The following is a 20,084-nucleotide window of genomic DNA, read 5'->3' on the forward strand; positions in this document are numbered from 1 at the left end:
TGTTTGTATTTTAAGACCTTGGGTGTCTCCTATATATATACAGTCGATTTATTCTCATATTAATGATTTTAATATTTTGCACAATAAATAATAAAATCGTTTAAAGAAAGATATTAAATGTGTATTGTCAAAAAATGATTTGCATATGATATGATTTTAACTTGCGCAAGTAATCCATATTAGAAAGGTAAGTTATTAAAAACAAACAACCTAATTAGAAACATTAAAATATTTTGTAAGCAATATAATAAATATGATATCAACATGCGCAAGTTTACCGTTTGAATAATAAGGAAAGTTTTTAATATATGTCTTAATTCTAAATCTTGCCCAAAGATAAACTAAATCGATAAAATTTAATGATTTCAACTTGCGCAAGTAATCCATATTGTGAATAAATGATTTGCATATTTAATGATTTTAACTTGCGCAAGTAATCCATATTAGAAAGGTAAGTTATTAAAAACAAACAACCTAATTAGGAAGGGTGGACACTTTACCCGATATCCGAAGTGGCACCCGAACCCGAATGGATATTGAATAAGGAGAGATTGGATACCCGAACCCGAACGGATAATATCCGAACCCGAATGGATATCCGAAGATAACCGAACATATGTATAATTAACCTTATAATTCTAGTTTACATCTCTCATTTTATATAAAATATTTATATTGATACTACACATACTTTAAGTTCATATGATATACATACAATTACGAAAAAAATGATTTGCTACTCACTTAAAATGCATGTCAAGTTTTTTATTTAAAAAATTAACAAAAAGTTACATCCGAAATTTAAAAAAAATAACTAAATTAATGCCTTTTTAGTTTTAAAATGTTATGTCCAAATCTATTAACTATTCAATCTATTAAAAATAAAAAATTAGTTAACTGAAAGTTATATTTTTAAATATAAGAAACTTGAGAAATGAAAATTTTAATTTTTTTTTCAAAATCTAAATATCCGATCCAGATCCGAAATAACCGAATCCGAACTAAAAATACCCGAACCCGATCCGAAGTACAGAAATACCCGAACGAGTTCTACACCTCTATACCGAAATACCCGAAAATCCGAAATACCTGACCCGAACCCGAACGGGTACCCAAGGCTAAACTAAATCGATAATTATTATCTCCTAGCTATATATGAGCTTAACGAAATCGACAATAGTTTTGGGCTTGTCTACATAAGCGATTGATTAAAATAAATGAAAAAGAAAAATTCAAAAAAACCATCCAATAGAATTATAACGTTTTTCCTGAGAATCTCTATATGAATGTCACCTCAGCAAAAATTACTAAAGTGACTTATATTTTAATGTATAGGGGGAGTTGTTTGCTGCACTACAAGAAAAGAAAGTAAATAAACTAATTAGTTAAATATTTAAAAGAACTAATACGCAAAAAAAAAAAAAACATTATCTCAATTTCAAAAATTTATCTAAAGCTACCCATTTGTGAATGTTCCACATTTTAGGTTTCGAGTTCGACCCTTAAAAGTATCTACAATTCAAGCGCATGTTTACATAACAGAGCAGCCATTAGGGTTCTCGTCGCTGAACATTCCAGGAGGCGTGTTCATGTTTTGATACGAGTACGGCACATAACTTTCACTCGAGTAATTGTATCCTGAACCTGGATAAGTCTGACCTCCCATCGGATAAGTCTGACCTTCAATCGAATAACTCTGTCCGTACACGTGTCCTTCTTGCCAATACATTGGAGCCGTCGGATATGAGTATCCATAATAATCCATTTTATTCACCATTGCCACCGGCGCAACTCCTCCTCCTACGCCGCCACCTTCCTTCTTCTCACCGTCTCCGGCCTCTTTCTTCTTATCTCCGCCCTCTACAGCCTCTTTCTTCTTCTCTCCGCCATCTCCAGCCTCTTTCTTTTTCTCTCCGGCTTCTTTCTTATTATCGCCACCCTCTTGCTTCTTCTCTACGACTTCACCTCCTTCCTTCTTTGCTTCGTTAGCTCCAGCGGCTGGGACTTCTTTCTTGGCGGCGGGAGGGGCGGCACCGTCGTCTTTTTTAGCCGGAAGAAGAGGCTCCACGGTTCGTTTTAGCTTTTTAGCTAGTAGAGGCACAAGTTCTTTAACATCCATAGTGCCTTTCACAGTCACCGTGTCTTTGGCTGCATCAATAGCCACCGTTTGGACGCCTGTTCAAATTAATATTAGTAATTTATGAGCATAATTAAATTGCTTTTGGCTTTAACTTGGGTAAGAATAAAAGTAAATAAACTTTCATTTGTTTAGTAATAATTACCTTTAATTTTCAATATTATTTTCTTGATTTTCTGAATACATTCTTCGCAGTGAAGTCTGATCTTCAAAGCAACCGAGCTCTGAACATAAACAATTTAAAGCTCGATCAGTTACATAGACAAAGTGTTAGAGTGGTTTTACGTTTTAGCTATTGTAAAACACTTTTTAAGTTTTTTTTCTTGAAAACGAAAACACTTTTTAAGTTGCTTGCATAGTCTGTCTATTGTCCTTATTCAATTAAATCTATATACCTCTTTAGGAGCGGCCGGGGGTGGAGGAGCAGGAGCAGGAGCCGCCTTATCTACACCATCGGCTTTCTTCTCTCCACTGGTGGCGGTAGATGCGTCTACTTTCGGCGGTGATGGTGGCGGTGGGTTGGCCAGTACCACCTTTCTCTTCATTCTTTCCTCCAACTTCTCCTGGAGTTTCATCGGATCGATCTTCCCGACCACCATGAGCTTGTTCCCACCCATATCCATCGTCACATCTTTCACTCCGGCGAAGTGCTTCACCATTCGCTTGATCTTCTTCGCGCAGCCTTCGCAGTGCATATCCACTTTGTAAACAAAGGCAGAGGCAACCACCGCCGCCGGGGCTGCCACAGAATCTCCTCCCCCACACTTTGGCTTGTTATCGGTCGTCTCAGAAGAGACTAAGGCGGATGCTTTCTTCTCATCTTGTGCAACCTTGGCACCTTCTTGTTTCTACATGCACATAATTATAAACACATCAATAAAGTTTTTTTTTTTGAAGAAAGGCTTAACACATCAATAAAGTTAGGATAACAAAAATTCAAAATCAAGCAAAAGAGATAGAAAGCCACTGACCTCTCCCATTCTTGGTTGAAGATAAAGATATACTTTTTAATACTAATCAAAGGATTATGTAATGTTTGAACGAGGAGCAGGGGAAGCAAATGTGTGTATATATAGAGAAGAGGGGGTTTGGTGTGTGCGTGGAGGTTGTTATAATATTATTTGATAGTTCAATTTACTGAATATTATAAGGTTTCATGTATATATCTGATATTAATGTGTGTATTTGTTTATGGGTGAGGTCAGCGAGAGTGGGCGTTTGACACCGGTTCAACACAAGTGATGGTACGAGACACGAAGGCACCTAGTTTCTGAAGAGACATTAACTAATTAGAGAAAAAAAAACAAATTTAGGTTTCACGAAATATTAATTTATTAGTCATGTCCTCTATTGCTTTTGGAAACAAAAAGGGTGTCATTTCTCAGCTTTGACTACTACATGACTAGAGTCTAGATTAGCTGAATCTGAATCAATAGTACAAGGTAAAAATATATATACACAGTCAACCAATGTTACACAAATTTACAAACTACCTTAAGAAACAAACTTCAGTTTCGAAAATACGGTCTTAAATGCGAACTAATCACAGAAGCAATGTATATGCTGTTTCTAGCCGTCTGAAGTATCGCGGTCATTTTGTTATTTTGTTAACAGTTAAATTATACTAATATATTCAAATCATAAAAACAAGTTCACCAATAGCATAAACATATTATAATTCATGTGGAAACAAGAGAGGAGTAGTTATACGAGCAATACATTTTTTTTATATGATATATCATCAAAATATATCTACAGTAGAAACTATCTAAATTAATCTAATATAAAAACGATAATTTAGAGAGTTGCAATTCATAAACGAATTATTGAACCAAATTAATTAATATACGTTGCATAAAGGCTAAATTAAAGCAATATGTTTTTGTTTTCTTCATCATTAGCATACTTTAAAGATGGTACTCCAGTGATCGATTCTTCAAATTGTTTTGTCCTGTCTATTCTAAGTGAAGTTGGTGGAACCTCTCTTTTTATGTTTTCTGTTATTATAAATTTTAACTAGCCACACATTCAATTTTTGAGGTATTTTAAATTTTTCAAAATATATACAGTTATTTTAGAATGTACATATAATATCCTTTGCACATTAGTTTGTAAAATTTACGAAAATCAAATACTTTTACCACTTCAAACGTTTACGTTACTTATATAATAACATAATCGTATACTGTAAATTCATTTCATTTCTTTAATATTTTTACTACTTTTTCTAATATATATGTGATGCTTAAAATATATGAGTGATATTTTGGAATAGGCTCATTTAACTCAATATCAGATTTATATTTTACAACAGAAGAAGAAACAAACAATCGCACATGGTTGTAATTTGTCTAGTAGTTTGACCTATTTGTATACTTGGTACTAGTACATAAAGAATTCTAGATATGTGTGTGTAACATGCATATATTTGTAAATTACCAAAAAGAATGTGCATGCATTGTTATTTTTTTACTAAACAAGAATGCGCATGAATTGATATCTCTTTATATGCACATTTCAACGAAAAATTCATCTATATATATATATATATCAGTATTATTAATAATGTAATCTCCACGTTTTGTTTTCATATAAGGAGATATTAATTCATTTCACCTGCCCAATACGTATACACTACTTTACTCAATTCGTACACCACTAATATCATATATAATTAATGTTTTAATTCTTACAAAATAATTAGTTTGGTCCATCGCAGAGCAATTATTGATTTTAATTAAATCACTTGGATTTGTATCTTACCTCCATAGAATGATGGAAGCAGCTAAGAACTACATAGAAAGCTTTTAGTCAAAAAAAAAGAAGCTAAGAACTACATATACAATTTAAAAAAAAACGTGGGCAGCTAATATAGACAAAGACACGAGGAACAGCCATATTAACTTTTTGAATTCTGCGAGCAAACCTAAAAAGTAAGTTAATATGATTGTTTCAACTGGAACAACTGTAAAAAGAACAAGATGAGAAATGGTGAAAAAAATGTCTCAAAGAGTTGCGTAGTTCCGTTCCGTTCCGTTCCTCCTTCTCGATCGGGTCCATTTTGTCAACATCAGGTTTTATTGTGTTTTGTTGAATTTTTCATAAGATCCAAAAAATGACGTAATCTCTGAGGTGGGCACATAATTAGATATAGAGTTTGATTGATAACTTCTTTTTTTCTTCGACTACTACATAAACTTTTCTACTTCATAAAGTTAACGATTAACAATATCAAACGTGATATTATGTTTGTATTTGAATCCCCTGTTGGTGTTTTGTAACATGGAGTTTAAGCTTCAACATCTCAATGTGGGTCAAATACGATTCCCACAGTTCTTTGATAAGAATTTAAATGTTGGAAATGGTTAACTAAGCTTAACATGAATTCGAGTACACTTATTACGGTACAAAATAATGCTTGTCTCTCACTTTTTAGATAACTAAAACTTGTGAATCACTCATTTTGCTGAGAAACAAGTGGAAACAAACAAATAAAAAATGAAAAATTCTCAGCCATAATCGCATAGGAACGAATATTGTGGTTCACCATTTCTCAGGATATTTTGGTCATTTACTTAGTACAATAATATCCTAAGAAGTAAGAACTGGTAAACCAAAAAGAAAACATAATGAAACTGATTGTTAATAAAACCAAACACTAAACCGAGCATATTAAGAGTACATCACGACAGGTTGAAAATTTCAATTTAATAATTGTTGGGCCCACTCGTAAGCAGAACCCTCCAAAAATAGGCGTATGCCACTTAGCATGGAGAGCACACGGTATTCTTTAGTAAAAGGCGAAAGAATAGTTCGCTTTGTGCTCACCACATGGCTGCGTGATTAGCTAAGAGAGAAGGAGACCTGTATTTATACTGCAAGTTCTGTTGCGTATTTATAACAGTTTTCCGATGTGGGACTCTTTAACGAAAAGCGCTACTGATTTAATAATACTCTTCGCGGGTTTACATCGGCCTGAAATAATATTTGGGCTTTAAAACACAAAAGATGGGCCTCACGTCAGTCCTCTTGGTTTCATTCAAACCCGCCAAAATTAGGTTTATTTATAAATGAAAAGTGAGACTCCTCTAGGGCTCCTCTTCCGCCTCGTCGTCTCCAGCTTCTCCTCGTGTAGTTTTCTACTCTAAATCGTAAGTTTTTTTTCTTTCATAAATCCATTTTAGATTCTTACGATTATCCATAGCAAATTGATGATTCAATTTTCACTTAATTTCTGCAAACTTAGGAGTATATAAAAGATGGGAAGATGCCCTACTAGGAAGGTGAAGAAGAGGCGTTTGTCACACAAGACAGCTCGTCGTGACAAATTCGAAGTCAAAGGAGACGATTTAGTGTACACTGAGCTGCGCAAACCAGAGACGGAGACAAAGCCTTTGGAGCTTAGCGAGGACTTGCCTGGAATGGGACAGTTCTACTGCTTACACTGCGAGTATGTTTTCTTGTCTTTGTGTTCCATATTGTTCATTTTTTTTGTTTGAATCAGTTAAGTGTGTTTCTATTATTCAATTGTTTTCTTTGGTCTTGTCTCTATGTTTCAGTCGGTACTTCTGTAATGTGTCGGTGAGAGATGATCATTTTAAGACGAAGAAACACAAGAAGCGGTAAGTGAGACGCTCTTCTTCAAGCTGAAAATACTCTTGAGCAGTTGCTATTTTTAAACACCTTTCATTGATTATATTGTTTGATCTGCTTGTTGTTTGCCTGAATTGAGAGTTATGAATGGTTTGAATTGAGAATGAGTGATGTGGTTTTGAATCACTTGCGTGTGTGTGCCTGAATTTGATTTCTCCATTTGTATGGTTGCAGTGTGAAGTTAATGAATGGACCTGCGCCACACTCACAACTCGATGCTGATTTGGCCGCTGGAATGGGAATGCCAGACAATGGTCCAAAGCTCATGGCTGCTTGAGTTTTTTAAATCTTTTTTTTGTTTCTTTCTTTCTTAATAGTTCACAGTTAATGGAACCTGTGGATTGTTGTTGTAAGTTGGTCCTTAGTACAACTCCTAAGTTAATGATATAAGTTTTTTTTCTGATTGACTAACAATGATATAAGTTAAAAGTTAGCAAACGTTAAAGAGCTAATGGCCAATGGCGAGATTATTTGCAACTTCACAAGAAAGGCTTGTAGATTGATCATGGATTAGTGAATATTACAGAGGCGAGCAATTAGATCAGATCACAGTAATAATGCTATACCATCAAATCTGAAACGTTGTTACAAAATAAGTAAAAAATAACATGTTCTAGTGTTTGATGGTGATGTTTGTTGGAATCATACAATAAAGAATCTAATGATAAGGATTATATTCTTGAGGTTTAGGAGAAATCTTCATAAAATCAAATAAGAAAAAACACATCTAAAAGAATTTATTGATCAAAGATTGCATTACAAGAAATAGGTGTTGTCTAAATGGAAAAGAGAGATCCCTTGCTAAAAAGTAGGTAGCTCCTTATTTATACAAGAAAGATATCTAGGATTTCATAATAAAATGAGTTTAATTCCTTGTCTAATAAGCCTTGAGAGATGATGTAAATCCACCCCAACAGTAGTAAGTACTAATAACCTGCGACCCTTGTTCCACAACTTTTCCATCATCATTCACCACGATAACATGCACGTTTCTAGGGCCGGCTTAGATAGAGGGCGAGCGGTGCGACCGCTCCGGGCCCAATCCGTTATCCCCATATTTCTTAATAGATAAGGACTCAATTTTTTTAAAATATACATGTATTTTTATATTAAAAATAAGGAAAGGAGTCTAAATTTTTTTTATATGAAAGTATTTTTTCATTTCCATAGATTTATTTTTCAAAATACTTTTGGTATTTTGAAAAAAACCATATATCTATCAGATTTTTTTTTTATTATTTTAGAAATTAAATTTTTTTTTGCCCCAGGGTCTTTGAACCAGCCCTATCTACCTCAATGTAGCAAGCTTATGAGCCACCACGACTCCACCATAGACGTTCTACCAGAGCAAGCCTGGTCCAATGCTTCTTGCACTGACCTCTCTGACACTGCATCAAGAGCGCTTGTGCACTCGTGCCCTCCTCACGAGTGCACGTGCGATAGCTATCCTCTGTTTCTGTCCTCGTGAGAATTGAACACCTCTCTCTCCTACATATGTTTTGTAACCGTCGGGTAGTGTGCGGATATGAACTTGTGGGCGTTGGCTAGTGTCGCAGCTTGTATGATCTCTGCTTCGGTGGCACATTCGTGTCCGTATCGTGGTTCCGAATAAGCACGGTTCTTGAGGTACTAAAGTCTTGCCAGCTCTAGCACAGTCAGAAACAAATTAAAGGCCGAACAATAAATGGGCCTAACAAAAGATAATTATCTAAAGGCCCATAAATCATTAGATGGGCTTTAACAAAAGAGAATTAAAGGCTCAGAAAGGCGCCACAGCCACAACACAAGGCCTTAAGAGTTAAGAATCTTCTTCTTCGTCTGCATCTCTGATTCTAGAGAACGCTTCGGCGACGAGAAGATCTACGATTTTGAGTCGTAAACAATGGCGTCTGGAGTCGTCGGAGGAGGCGGATCCTTATCGGAGGTATACAGCAGCGCGAAAAGGATCCTCCTCAGGGCTCGCGACGGGATCGAGAGGCTGGAGAGGTTCGAATCCGCTTCTCTCGTGGATTCTTCCGATCTCACCTCCTCCGTGAAACGTGACATCACCGAGGTTCAGTCTCTATGCTCCAGCATGGATGGTCTATGGCGCTCAATCTCCGTTAAATCACAGCGCGATCTCTGGAGAAGGTGAGCAATCCCTGATTTCAAAATTCTTCGACTTACAAGAAATCGAATCTCGAGATTCATATGAGTTATCGGAGAATCTTAGATCGAGGACTTTGCATTAACGAATTAGTCATTGGTGATCTTGAGATGATCAAATTAACGTTAGAGTTAGTTTTCATTAGATTCCTTTCTATGCTTTGCTAATCTATGCAGAAAGACTGAACAAGTTGGGGAAGAAGCTGAGTATTTGAACAAAAGTCTGGAGAAATACATGTGGAGGAATCAGAGGAAGATGACGGAAGCGAAAGAGAGAGCCGATTTGTTGAACAGAGGGAGCGGAGAAGGAGCACACATCTTGCAGATATTTGATGACGAGGCTCAAGCGATGAACTCTGTCAAGAACTCAAAGAGATTGCTAGAAGATTCGTTTTCAAGTGGAGTTGCTATCCTCGCCAAGTATGCTGAGCAAAGGGATCGTTTGAAGGTAACTCCTCTAACCAAATCCTTAAATAATCTGCATGCCATTAACATTGTGTGTTTTGGAATATGCAGAGGGCACAGCGTAAAGCTTTGGATGTTCTGAACACAGTAGGGCTATCCAACTCTGTGCTCAGGCTCATCGAGAGGCGCAATCGTGTTGACACCTGGATCAAGTACGCCGGTATGATCGCTACAATTGTCATATTGTATCTGTTCATTAAATGGACTCGCTGAATCTAAGGAAATTGGAACGATGTAGTTACAGAGATTGTATGTAGAGGGAGTTATCTGACTTGATCTTAGTTCTTGTGTGCGGGGTAAAGGATGCATTTTTTTTTTGTTTTGTTTACGACTCTTACAAGACATTTTCCGCATCTTACACTACAAGAAAACAGCGATATTCTGACGGACATTCCGACGGAAAATGAAATCCTCGGAATATACCGAGGAATTTCCGAGGAAATTCCGAGGAAACACAAAATTGGGTTTCCTCGGAATTTCCTCGGAATATACCGACGGAATTCCGAGGAAACTACAGTCCGTCGGAATATTCCGAGGAAATTCCGAGGAAAACTCTGTTCCTCGGAAAAAACCGATGAATTCCGAGGAAATATTATAGCCGTTGGAGAGCCGTTGGGGGATTTTACAAAATTCCGAGGAAATTCCGACGAACTAGTTTTGTCCGTCGGAATTCCGTCGGAATTTCCTCGGTATGTCGGCAGGATTTAAACTATAAATACAAGCACTCCTCTTCCTCTTCATTCACTTCATATCTTCATCCTCCCTCTTACTCTATTTACACACGAATTTGATTCATAAAAAATATGTCTTCTTCAAATTATTTTCGTTCTTGGATCGATCGACCTCATTTGGATCCGAACACGAGATTGCTTACGGAAGAATACCAACGAGGTATAACTGAATTCATGGGGTTAGTTCACCGACAACCGGAAGCAAAAACAGGTATGTTAAGATGTCCTTGCTCTAATTGTAAAAATAGAAAGGTTATTAAAGAGTGGGATGTTTGGACTCATCTATATTTGAGTGGGTTTACACGAAGTTACAAAATTTGGTATCATCATGGGGAAACTGATTATGAACATGGTAGTACTAGTGAACCTCAGCCAGCGGTTAGATTAGAAGAACCAATTAGAACGGATGTAGATTATGGTGTAGGTACTGAGCAGATGGTAAATGATCATTTTAGAGGGGAAGATTTACCCAATGCAGAAGCTAGGAGATTTTATGATATGTTGGATGCTGGAAAGCAACCATTGTACGAAGGTTGCAGAGATGGTCATTCAGCTTTATCATCTGCTACAAGATTGATGGGCATTAAAACAGATTATAATTTGGCTGAAGACTGTGTGGATGCGATTGCTGATTTTGTAAAAGGTATTCTACCCGAGGATAATGTAGCTCCTGGTTCATACTACGAGGTTCAGAAACTCGTAGCTGGTCTTGGTTTATCGTATCAGGTAATAGATGTATGCAGCGACAACTGCATGATTTATTGGAGGGTGGATGAACAGCGGGTTACATGCAAATTTTGTGGAAAGCCTCGTTATAAAGATACAATTGGAAGAGTTCCAGTGCCATATAAAAGGATGTGGTATTTACCTTTGACGGAAAGGTTGCAGAGGTTGTATCTGTCTGAACGCACAGCGCAACCAATGAGATGGCATGCGGAGCACTCAACAGATGGTGAGATCAGACATCCTTCAGATGCAAAAGCGTGGAAGCATTTCCAATCAAAGTATCCCGACTTTGCGTATGAGAGAAGAAATGTCTACCTTGGATTATGTACTGATGGTTTCAGTCCGTTTGGCAAGAGTGGAAGACAGTATTCTCTATGGCCCGTCATTCTTACACCATACAACCTCCCCCCAAACTTGTGCTTGCGACGAGAGTTTTTGTTTCTCTCGATTCTCGTTCCCGGACCAGAGCATCCTAAGAGATCACTTGATGTGTTTCTTCAGCCACTAATATATGAGTTGCAACAACTATGGGCTCAAGGTGCTGAAACATACGATGTTTCGTGTAAAGAAAACTTTCAAATGCGGGCAGTACTAATGTGGACAATAAGTGATTTTCCAGCATATGGTATGTTGTCTGGATGGACAACGCATGGAAGGCTATCATGTCCATATTGTCAAGATAACACTGATGCTTTCCAACTAAAGCACGGAAGGAAAACGTGTTGGTTTGACTGTCACAGGAGATTCCTACCACCTGATCATCCATATCGTAGGAGTAGGAATTTGTTTACGAAGAACAAGAGGGTGTTTGACAGTCCACCTCCGGAAATTTGTGGGAAAGATTTGAAGATACAACTAAGAGATTTTGGTGCAGAAAGGACGCCAGAAGTCGGTGGACATGAGCGTTTTCCGGTAGATGCTGTTGGAGAACTACATAACTGGCACAAAAAAAGTATTTTCTGGGATCTGCCATACTGGGAGGATCATCTGCTAAGGCATAATTTAGATGTCATGCATATTGAGAAGAACTTTTTTGACAATCTCATGAACACGATCCTTAATGTTCAAGGTAAAACAAAGGATAATTTGAAGTCAAGACTGGATTTAGTCGATATATGTGCTCGTTCAGAACTTCATGTTGATGAGAATGGTAGGGCTCCTTTTCCCATATACCGACTTGATGCAGCGGGAAAAGATGCGTTCTTTGATTGGATTTCAAACGATGTGGAATTTCCAGACGGTTACGCATCAAATTTGCGTAACTGTATCGACAGAAAGGAAGGAAAGTTTACTGGCTTGAAAAGCCACGATTGCCATGTAATGATGCAGCGCCTCCTTCCGTTCGCCTTCAAGGAAATATTACCACGAAATGTTCATGAAGCAATTGCAGGGATAAGTGGTTTCTTCCGCGATTTATGCACGAGATCAGTGACTCTTGAAGGTATTGAAAATTTGAAGACTAACATAGCCGTGATTCAGTGCAACCTTGAGAAGATATTTCCTCCCTCATTTTTTGATGTTATGGAGCATCTTGTTATTCACCTGGCAAGAGAATTGGAACTTGGTGGTCCTGTGCAGTATAGATGGATGTATCTGTATGAGCGGTATATGTTCCATTTGAAGAAGATGGTGAAAAATTTAAGTAGGGTGGAAGGTTCTATAGTCGCACAGATGATCAATGAAGAAACTTCAAACTTTGCCGAGTACTACTTTCCAGCAGAAGTTCAGACCAAAAACAGAAGACCTGCTCGGCATGATGATAGAGGCGAACGGGCAACATATCATGTTACGGTTCCAGACATTTTCACAGACGTTGGACGACTTAGCGGAAAACCAAAGGACCGTCGACTTACTGAGCAGGAGCGCAGTCATTTGCAAACATATTTGCTCACCAACTGCGAAGACGTTCTTCAATATGAGAGGTAAATAAATGAGCTTACAAATTTTTATTTTAACAAGTTGAAATTTAAATCTTAATTAATTACATTATTGTCATCATATACAGGATTTTCATGGCAGAAAAGCGGTTCGAGTATAGATACGCCACAGAGGACGAACTAGAAGAAATGAAGCAGAGAGAATTTACTGGATGGATGTTTACTTATGTGAGTGCTTTAAACAAATTAAAATATATTTTATCACATATTTATACTAATTCACATTTATTGATATAATATATATATATGTGCTATTAATAGGTGTCTGCTGGTTTGGCCAGAGGTGAAACATTTGACGATTGGATACGTGAGATGGTCGTTGGACCAAACTTTGTTGTGAAGTCATATCCGAGATTTTGTACTCGAGGATATGCATTCACAACTCAGAAGAGGAGACGTTCGAGTACGACTTATGATGCTGGCGTTTGTTCTGCATCAGGAGATGATGTATACTACGGACACATACATGAGATTTTGGAAATCAAGTATTTGGGCATGGTTGGATTGCGCTGTACTGTTTTCTATTGTGATTGGCACGACAACACCCCAGATCGAGGTGTGAGAACAGATGCATTTGGTGTTATATCAGTAAATTCGAGGCGAAAGCTGCAATATTATGATCCTTTCATTCTTGCTTCCCAGGCCGATCAGGTAATTAAATGTTAATTATTCAGAATGATTCATCATCATGTGTATTAATTTATAATTTTTCTAAATGTTACAGGTTTGTTATATCAAGTACCCCCGGGTAAGGAACAGAGATGATCCATGGGTTACTGTTACAAGACTCAACCCGAGAGGCCGAGTTCAGGGAAGTTCTGAGCTGGAAGACCCACTACAACCAAGCACATCCGGCAACTGTAGTGCAGCAGAAGATTTAGCTGGAGTTGGCCTTGTAGTCGATTTAACCGACTTTGGAGAGGAAGCCGTCGTTCACGTAGAGGATGAACCAGTAATTGGAGAGTTTCACCAAGATCCAGATTCAGATTCATCTGGTGATGATGACTCGGAAACAGACTACCATTGAACTTATTTTTTTTTTTTTTTAAGAAATACCGAGGAAATTCCGAGGAACACTTGATATAACCTCTTTCCTTGGATAATAGTTATTTGGTTTATCTAGCAAGGCAAAGCTGAATACGAATTAAAAGCTACACAAAACACAACCAAATAAAACAAAGAAACCATGTAAAAGAAATACGAACTCATAATTAAGAAACCTAAAAAAAAACTCAGTTCAAAATTAACAGAAAATAAGACCATAAAACGTTAGAATAGAAAAGAAAATAAAATAGCCGGTGATAGCTCCTACTCCTCGTCTCCTGCTCCAGATGTTCCTGCATCGTTGGGTCTCTTGGACCTCTTTCTTACCATGTGTGTACCACTCGAACCCGAACCAGAGCTGGATGGAGAGTTGTCCCGATGAACTACATCATCCTTTTGGCAACGACACGGCCTGATACGTGAAATGGCAGCCCAGATCTTGTGTAGCATGTCGTTGTTTGTCTTTATGCTCTGATCTCTCCAATGTTGTTGCTGGCGCGAAGTGGCGTTCGGTGGAAGCTCTTGCAGCTTGTACTGGCTGGAGTCTGATGGGAGTAGCTGATGGGGTTGTGAATCATCTGGAATGGCTTGTGCAGCCTCATCTTGTCCTTCTTCATCAACCACGCCCTTGCCTTTGGTCTGATATTTTGGCGTGAAGAAGGATGGCTTGTCTACTAGTGCGGTAGCAGGGGGTAGAAACTCAACTGCAGCCTCTGAAAGTAGAGCAGTCAGGCCGATCTGAGGCAGGTGGCAGTAGAGTGTTTTCTTCGCTCGGTCCTGGAATACGTAGACGTAAGGACCATCCCGATCGATCCTCGAGTGGGGACCAGCTATGAACTCCTTACTTACTAGAGAAATGACATCCAGGTAGTTCCAAGCAATGTTGTTCGATCTGTCCAGTGCTACCTGGTGGTTCTCACAGTCTACACCCACATGTCTAAGGATCCGAGTAATCACTGCACCAAATCCACATGCATTGCTCTTGGATTTGGTTACTTTCCCCTTGTATCCTGCTAAGTTTGCGGCCAGCACCGCTCCCATGTTGAAGGCAGTAGCAGGTGGGAATGTAGAGTTTCCAAATGCCGGTAGCAAATGCCTCACACCTTGGTACAGGAGGCACAACTCCCATTGCGTGACTGATGCGGCTGTGGTTGTCCCGTATAGCAATGAGCCAATGAGGCGTGTCGCATATCTCAGTACTGGGCTCCGGATAAGTGACTCCTTTGCCTGAGAAGATCTATAAACCCCTGTGCCAATCGTTTCCCAGAAGTTCAACAGCTCTGAAGTCCAATAAAGACCATATGTCCTCTCCCCCGCACTCAATCCAAATAGTCCGCAGAGGTCTGTGAAAGATACCTCATAGTATACTTTCTGCACTACGAATGCCAGAAAACCTTCCTGATGGCTATCATCGGGACGGGTGACGTATGCGGATGCTATGAACTGGCGTACCAACTCCGGATAAGTGGGTTCCTTGAGGTTGCATAGTTGGCCTAGACCCATGTTCTGGAACAGTCCTTCAATGTCTGCTTTGATTCCCAATATTGTCATCGTCTCAGGACATGCTAGTTGTGTAGCCGGAACGGCTACCTTCTTCATGTTGTTGTAGTGGGTGGTATCAGACTTATCCCACTTCTTTGGCCTTTGCTTCTCTCGCTGAGACGAACCCTCTTCTTGTGTGTTCTTCTTTGCTGATGTTTTCGTGCGCTTCATTCTCTACAAAATAGAATCATTGCTCTCAACATGGTTATAATCAATTAAGAACTCAAAGCAACATGAAAATGAAAAGCGAAATCGAGTTGTGATAAAAAAAACGAAATTGAAAAAAATTCTCAATCCCTAAATCATCTCAATCATGTTCCAAACTCGTTGATCACAGACAATTGTGTTCTATTCCATGTTTAAACATCTGTTTCATGCATATTTGATCAAGGAATCAACACGGAAATAAGAAATTCACAAAACCCAAATATTGCTCAAGAACACGATTTCAGAATGTGGAGATTCGCGGAGTATACCTGTCTTAGGGTGAAGACGAGTGTAGGAATCAGGTAGAGCTCGAAAAATCAAGTGGAATAGAGCCCAAAATTGTTCAAATCGGATGATTATAGAGAGAGAAAGGGGGGGGGCGAATTATAGGGGAAATCGGAGGGGATGAGAGTTCTAAGGTTTAGATCCAAAAAAGGTCGGGTTTTGCCTTATAATTCTGTTTTCCGAACACGCATCGATCGATGCGTTTTGTTTCTATAACGCATCGATCGATCACATTCTTACGGCCCGGGCCATCTTGGTAATCGATCGATGCGTTTTTAAAAAAACATACAAGATTTTCCGAGGAAATTCCGAGGAACAATTCAGATTGTCGATCGATCGATGGGATACTCTCATCGATCGATCACAATCTTACGGCCCGGTCCATCCTAGTAATCGATCGATGCGTTTGTGTTCTATAACGCATCGATCGATGCATTTTTAAAAAAACATACAAGATTTTCCGACGAAATTCCGAGGAACAATTCAGATTGTCGATAGATCGATGGGTTACTCTCATCGATCGATCACAATCTTACGGCCCCGTAAATCCTAGTAATCGATCGATGCGTTTTTGTTCTATAACGCATCGATCGATGCATTTTTAAAAAAACATACAAGATTTTCCGATGAAATTCCGAGGAACAATTCAGATTGTCGATAGATCGATGGGTTAATCTCATCGATCGATCACAATCTTACGGCCCGGTCCATCCTAGTAATCGATCGATGCGTTTTTGTTCTATAACGCATCGATCGATGCATTTTTAAAAAAACATACAAGATTTTCCGAGGAAATTCCGAGGAACAATTCAGATTGTCGATAGATCGATGGGATACTCTCATCGATCGATCACAATCTTACGGCCCGGGCCATCTTAGTAATCGATCGATTTGTTTTTGTTCAAAAACGCATCGATCGATGCGTTTTTTTTAAAAAAATTACGTTTTGAAACCCCAAACACTAGTTCGTCGGAATTTCCTCGGAATATTCCGAGGAAATTTCGAGGAAGAAGAGGGTTTCGTCGGAGTTCCCTCGGAATAATCCGAGGAAATTCCGAGGAAATAGGGTTTTTAAACCGAAAACAACGTTTTGCCGTTTGAATAACACCTATATAACCCTTATTAAGTGTCTTACGTTCATTATGAAGTCAAAAATTTGTTCCTTACCGTATAATTAACACTTTTCCGATTGTATGAACGAAATCTCGCAACATAAGAGAAACACTTATACCTTTTAACGAACGGTAAAGGGAATACTTTCAATTAGTTTTGAAATTTGTTATTTCATGGTTTATGCTCATGTATACAAAGAATCCTCAATGGTATGCATTACAATTGTATAAGAAATGAAATACGGCAAAAAAAATTGATGTTTTGAAACCCCAAACACTAGTTCCTCGGTATTTCCTCGGAATATTCCGAGGAAATTCCGACGGATATTTTACTATCTGTCGGAATTTCCTCGGAATATTTTCATTTTACCGGGCAAATATTTCGCGAAAATTGAAATTAGAATTCCGACGGAATTCCGACGGATAATGTCCGTCGGACCCTAGGTTTTATAACCACGAGCCCCTTCTTCTTCCCCATTTCTCTCTTCTTCCTCTGCGCGACTCCTCTCTTTCTCTCCGGCGATTTCCCCCTGAAATCCGACGATATCTCCGGCGATCTCCCTCTTCTCTTACACAAATCATGTAAGGACCCTATCCCACTCTCTTAGGTTCTATTTGTTAGGTTTTTGTGTAGTTTTGATAGATTTTTGTTAGGGTGATTGGTTAGGATTGTGATTTGGTTGTATAATAGGTTTAGAATTGTGATTTGGTTGAATAATTTGTTTTGTTGAATTGATTTAGAATTTTTTTATAATTTTTTTATTTTTTGTATTTATAAAATCAATTTTTGTATATAAAATCGATTTTTGTATTTTACAAAACGATTTTTCTATATAAATTCGATTTTTTGGATTTTACAAAAAAAAATTTCTATATAAATTCGATTTTTTGGATTTTACAAAACATTTTAATTATTAAACAATTTTTATTTATTAAAACTATTTTTGTTTATTAGAACTATTTTTATATATTTATTAAAAAAATTTAATATATATAAATCTTTTTCTGTGATTAAATTATTTGGGATTTTTTTTTAATAAAAAAATTAATTTATATATTTCTGTATTTATTAAATATATATTTTTTAATTTACAGGTCTCATGATGATCAGACCCGGCCTCGACAGCGTCGTGGTCGTGGTGGTACGGGGAGCCAGTCTCGGGATTCCAGCCATTTTCAGGATTCCCCTTCGCCCCACAGCTCCAACCATACATCTCCCTCTGCTGCACCCGCTCATGCTCCTCTCGCTCCCGCTGCTGCATCCGCTCCTGTTCCTCCGGGTCCTCCGGGAGTGATGAGGGTTGCGGAGTTGGTTCAACAGCCCGGTCGTGACCATCTTCCGTATCTCACTCCGTATCCACATGGACGGGGTCAAACATGGTAATTAAACATTTTTTTTTCTTTAAATTTGGATTCATTATTAACCGTTTGTTCTTTTAATAAGGTTCAACCGATCCGGGAACGGGATCAGCGCATGGATCAACCGTATGATGTACTCGGCCCTCGACAGTGGACATCCGACTTTCACTCACTTCCCAACCGACAAGCAGGTTCTGTGGTTTCGTCAGTTTGCGGTAAGTATTCTAATTTTTTACTTATATTTTTAATCTTTAATATAAATTTTCTACTAATTGTGTTTTTTTTCAGCAAGAGTTCAACTGGAATTCCGATGAGACGCTCTTTATCTATCACCACTTCGTCCATAAAGTAATGGACAACTATGGGAAGCAGATCCACGAGTGGAAGAAGAAGTGGGAAATCAATAAGGTTCGATTTAATTTATTAAACAATTTTTTAATTTATTAAACTATTTTTTAATTTATTAAACTTTTTCTTTTTTTTTAATTAAAAGGTCCCAAAGTCGATGAACGATACGGTCTGGAAGGAGTTGTGTGCGCATTGGGATAAGGAGGAGACGAAAGAAACTTCTTCCACCAACTCCACCAACCGCAGGAGCGACCGTAAAGGGAAGGGCATCTACAAGCATAACTTGGGTGCTCAATCTATTGCCACTCTCGGAGATCGCATGGTAAGTTCAACCGCTTTTTCTTCAATTATTTGAGTTTCAGAATTTAAATTTATTGTGCATTTCTTCTAATTTCTAATGTTTCTTTAATTTTATGTTTTTTTTCAAGGCGGAAGAAAATGATGGCGAGCCGGTCGATGATCTCGCCCTAATGAGGAGGGCGTATACCAACAAGAAGACCGGCCAGATTGATGACGGTCTTGTGAGGGACGTGGTCGACCTGGTCCAAACTCAGGTGGTAGACGAAGTGTCTCAGCTTCAAACCGAGGATGACGCTTCGACGGCTTCGACCAACTTGTCCCGGTTTCGAATCAACGAAATCGTTGAATCCGTAAGTTCTTTTTTTTTAAAGTTCAATTCATTTATTTCTTGGTTTAAATTTCTAAATTTGGCTTTTTTCTATTCAGTCGGTTCCAAAGAAGAAGGGACGTTTGTTCGGTTTGGGTCGTCGCACCCGGTCGGTTCCTCCTTCTTCTGCACCACCGCCCTTTGTTGATCCAGAAGTACTTACGGCTCAGTTGAAGGACAAAGATGATCGAATATCTTTGTTGGAGACCCAGATGGCGGCTCAACAGGCGGGCTATGAGGCACAGAGGAGGCTGAACCAGCAAATGATGGAGATGATGCAGAGGATGTACCCGAACGAGGTGTTCCCGGACGTGCCAGACCCGTAGTTTTTTTTTCCCCAATCTCGGAATGTTTTATTTTTATTTGTGAAACTTTGAATATTAATTAGTATGATTTCAATTTTACTTTTAATTTCATATTTTCGAATTTAAATTTCAGAAATTTTATTTTTTCAAAAAAATTAATATTTTTTACATTTCGAGGAAATTAATTATATTTTTCACTACATCGATCGATGCGTTTTTGAACAAAAACGCATCGATCGATCCGTTTTTTTAAAAAATATAGCGAGGGACATTTCCCTCGGAATTTTCCGAGGGACAACTCCCTCGGAAAATTCCGAGGAACGGATCCCTCGGAATATACCGAGGGAACAGTTCCTCGGAATAAACCGAGGAAAAAGTCCGTCGGTATACTCCTATCGATCGATGTATATATGTCCAAAAA

At 38.3% G+C, this 20,084-nt stretch overlaps 3 protein-coding genes and 1 non-coding gene across 4 annotated transcripts; 2 read left to right on the plus strand and 2 right to left on the minus strand.

The window, feature by feature from the left end:
- Positions 1-1,417: 1,417 nt before the first annotated feature.
- On the minus strand, positions 1,418-3,290 carry LOC125585474 (heavy metal-associated isoprenylated plant protein 5-like). The gene is made up of 4 exons (XM_048754590.1): positions 3,109-3,290; positions 2,533-2,985; positions 2,283-2,361; positions 1,418-2,175 (listed from the first exon to the last, which is right to left on the minus strand). The coding sequence occupies exons 1-4, from the start codon at positions 3,115-3,117 to the stop codon at positions 1,532-1,534; spliced, it is 1,185 nt and encodes a 394-aa protein (XP_048610547.1). The 5' UTR covers positions 3,118-3,290; the 3' UTR covers positions 1,418-1,531.
- A 2,566-nt stretch (positions 3,291-5,856) lies between these two features.
- On the minus strand, positions 5,857-5,974 carry LOC125586504. The gene has a single exon (XR_007323033.1). It is a non-coding gene; the product is annotated as a U5 spliceosomal RNA (small nuclear RNA).
- A 183-nt stretch (positions 5,975-6,157) lies between these two features.
- On the plus strand, positions 6,158-7,193 carry LOC106381826 (zinc finger protein 593 homolog). The gene is made up of 4 exons (XM_013821760.3): positions 6,158-6,288; positions 6,384-6,587; positions 6,697-6,759; positions 6,965-7,193. The coding sequence occupies exons 2-4, from the start codon at positions 6,397-6,399 to the stop codon at positions 7,065-7,067; spliced, it is 357 nt and encodes a 118-aa protein (XP_013677214.1). The 5' UTR covers positions 6,158-6,288; positions 6,384-6,396; the 3' UTR covers positions 7,068-7,193.
- Positions 7,194-8,575: 1,382 nt separating this feature from the next.
- Positions 8,576-9,681, plus strand: LOC106378466 (membrin-11). Its single transcript, XM_048754591.1, has 3 exons — positions 8,576-8,920; positions 9,113-9,383; positions 9,452-9,681. The coding sequence occupies exons 1-3, from the start codon at positions 8,673-8,675 to the stop codon at positions 9,611-9,613; spliced, it is 681 nt and encodes a 226-aa protein (XP_048610548.1). The 5' UTR covers positions 8,576-8,672; the 3' UTR covers positions 9,614-9,681.
- Positions 9,682-20,084: the final 10,403 nt, after the last annotated feature.

The sequence above is a fragment of the Brassica napus genome, chromosome C4 (assembly GCF_020379485.1).
Source record: "Brassica napus cultivar Da-Ae chromosome C4, Da-Ae, whole genome shotgun sequence".
Taxonomy (NCBI): Eukaryota; Viridiplantae; Streptophyta; class Magnoliopsida; order Brassicales; family Brassicaceae; genus Brassica; species Brassica napus.

Bases quoted from the DNA above. Each gene is read 5' to 3' on its own strand.
- LOC125585474 (XM_048754590.1), bottom strand. The intron at 2,362-2,532 runs GTATATAGATTT...GTTTATGTTCAG, and splicing joins CCCCGGCCGCTCCTAAAGAG to AGCTCGGTTGCTTTGAAGAT. The intron at 2,176-2,282 runs GTAATTATTACT...TAATTTGAACAG, and splicing joins AATAATATTGAAAATTAAAG to GCGTCCAAACGGTGGCTATT.
- LOC106381826 (XM_013821760.3), top strand. From the start codon at position 6,397: ATGGGAAGATGCCCTACTAGGAAGGTGAAGAAGAGGCGTTTGTCACAC. The intron at 6,588-6,696 runs GTATGTTTTCTT...TCTATGTTTCAG, and splicing joins TTCTACTGCTTACACTGCGA to TCGGTACTTCTGTAATGTGT. The intron at 6,760-6,964 runs GTAAGTGAGACG...GTATGGTTGCAG, and splicing joins ACGAAGAAACACAAGAAGCG to TGTGAAGTTAATGAATGGAC.
- LOC106378466 (XM_048754591.1), top strand. From the start codon at position 8,673: ATGGCGTCTGGAGTCGTCGGAGGAGGCGGATCCTTATCGGAGGTATAC. The intron at 8,921-9,112 runs GTGAGCAATCCC...TAATCTATGCAG, and splicing joins CAGCGCGATCTCTGGAGAAG to AAAGACTGAACAAGTTGGGG. The intron at 9,384-9,451 runs GTAACTCCTCTA...TGGAATATGCAG, and splicing joins AGCAAAGGGATCGTTTGAAG to AGGGCACAGCGTAAAGCTTT.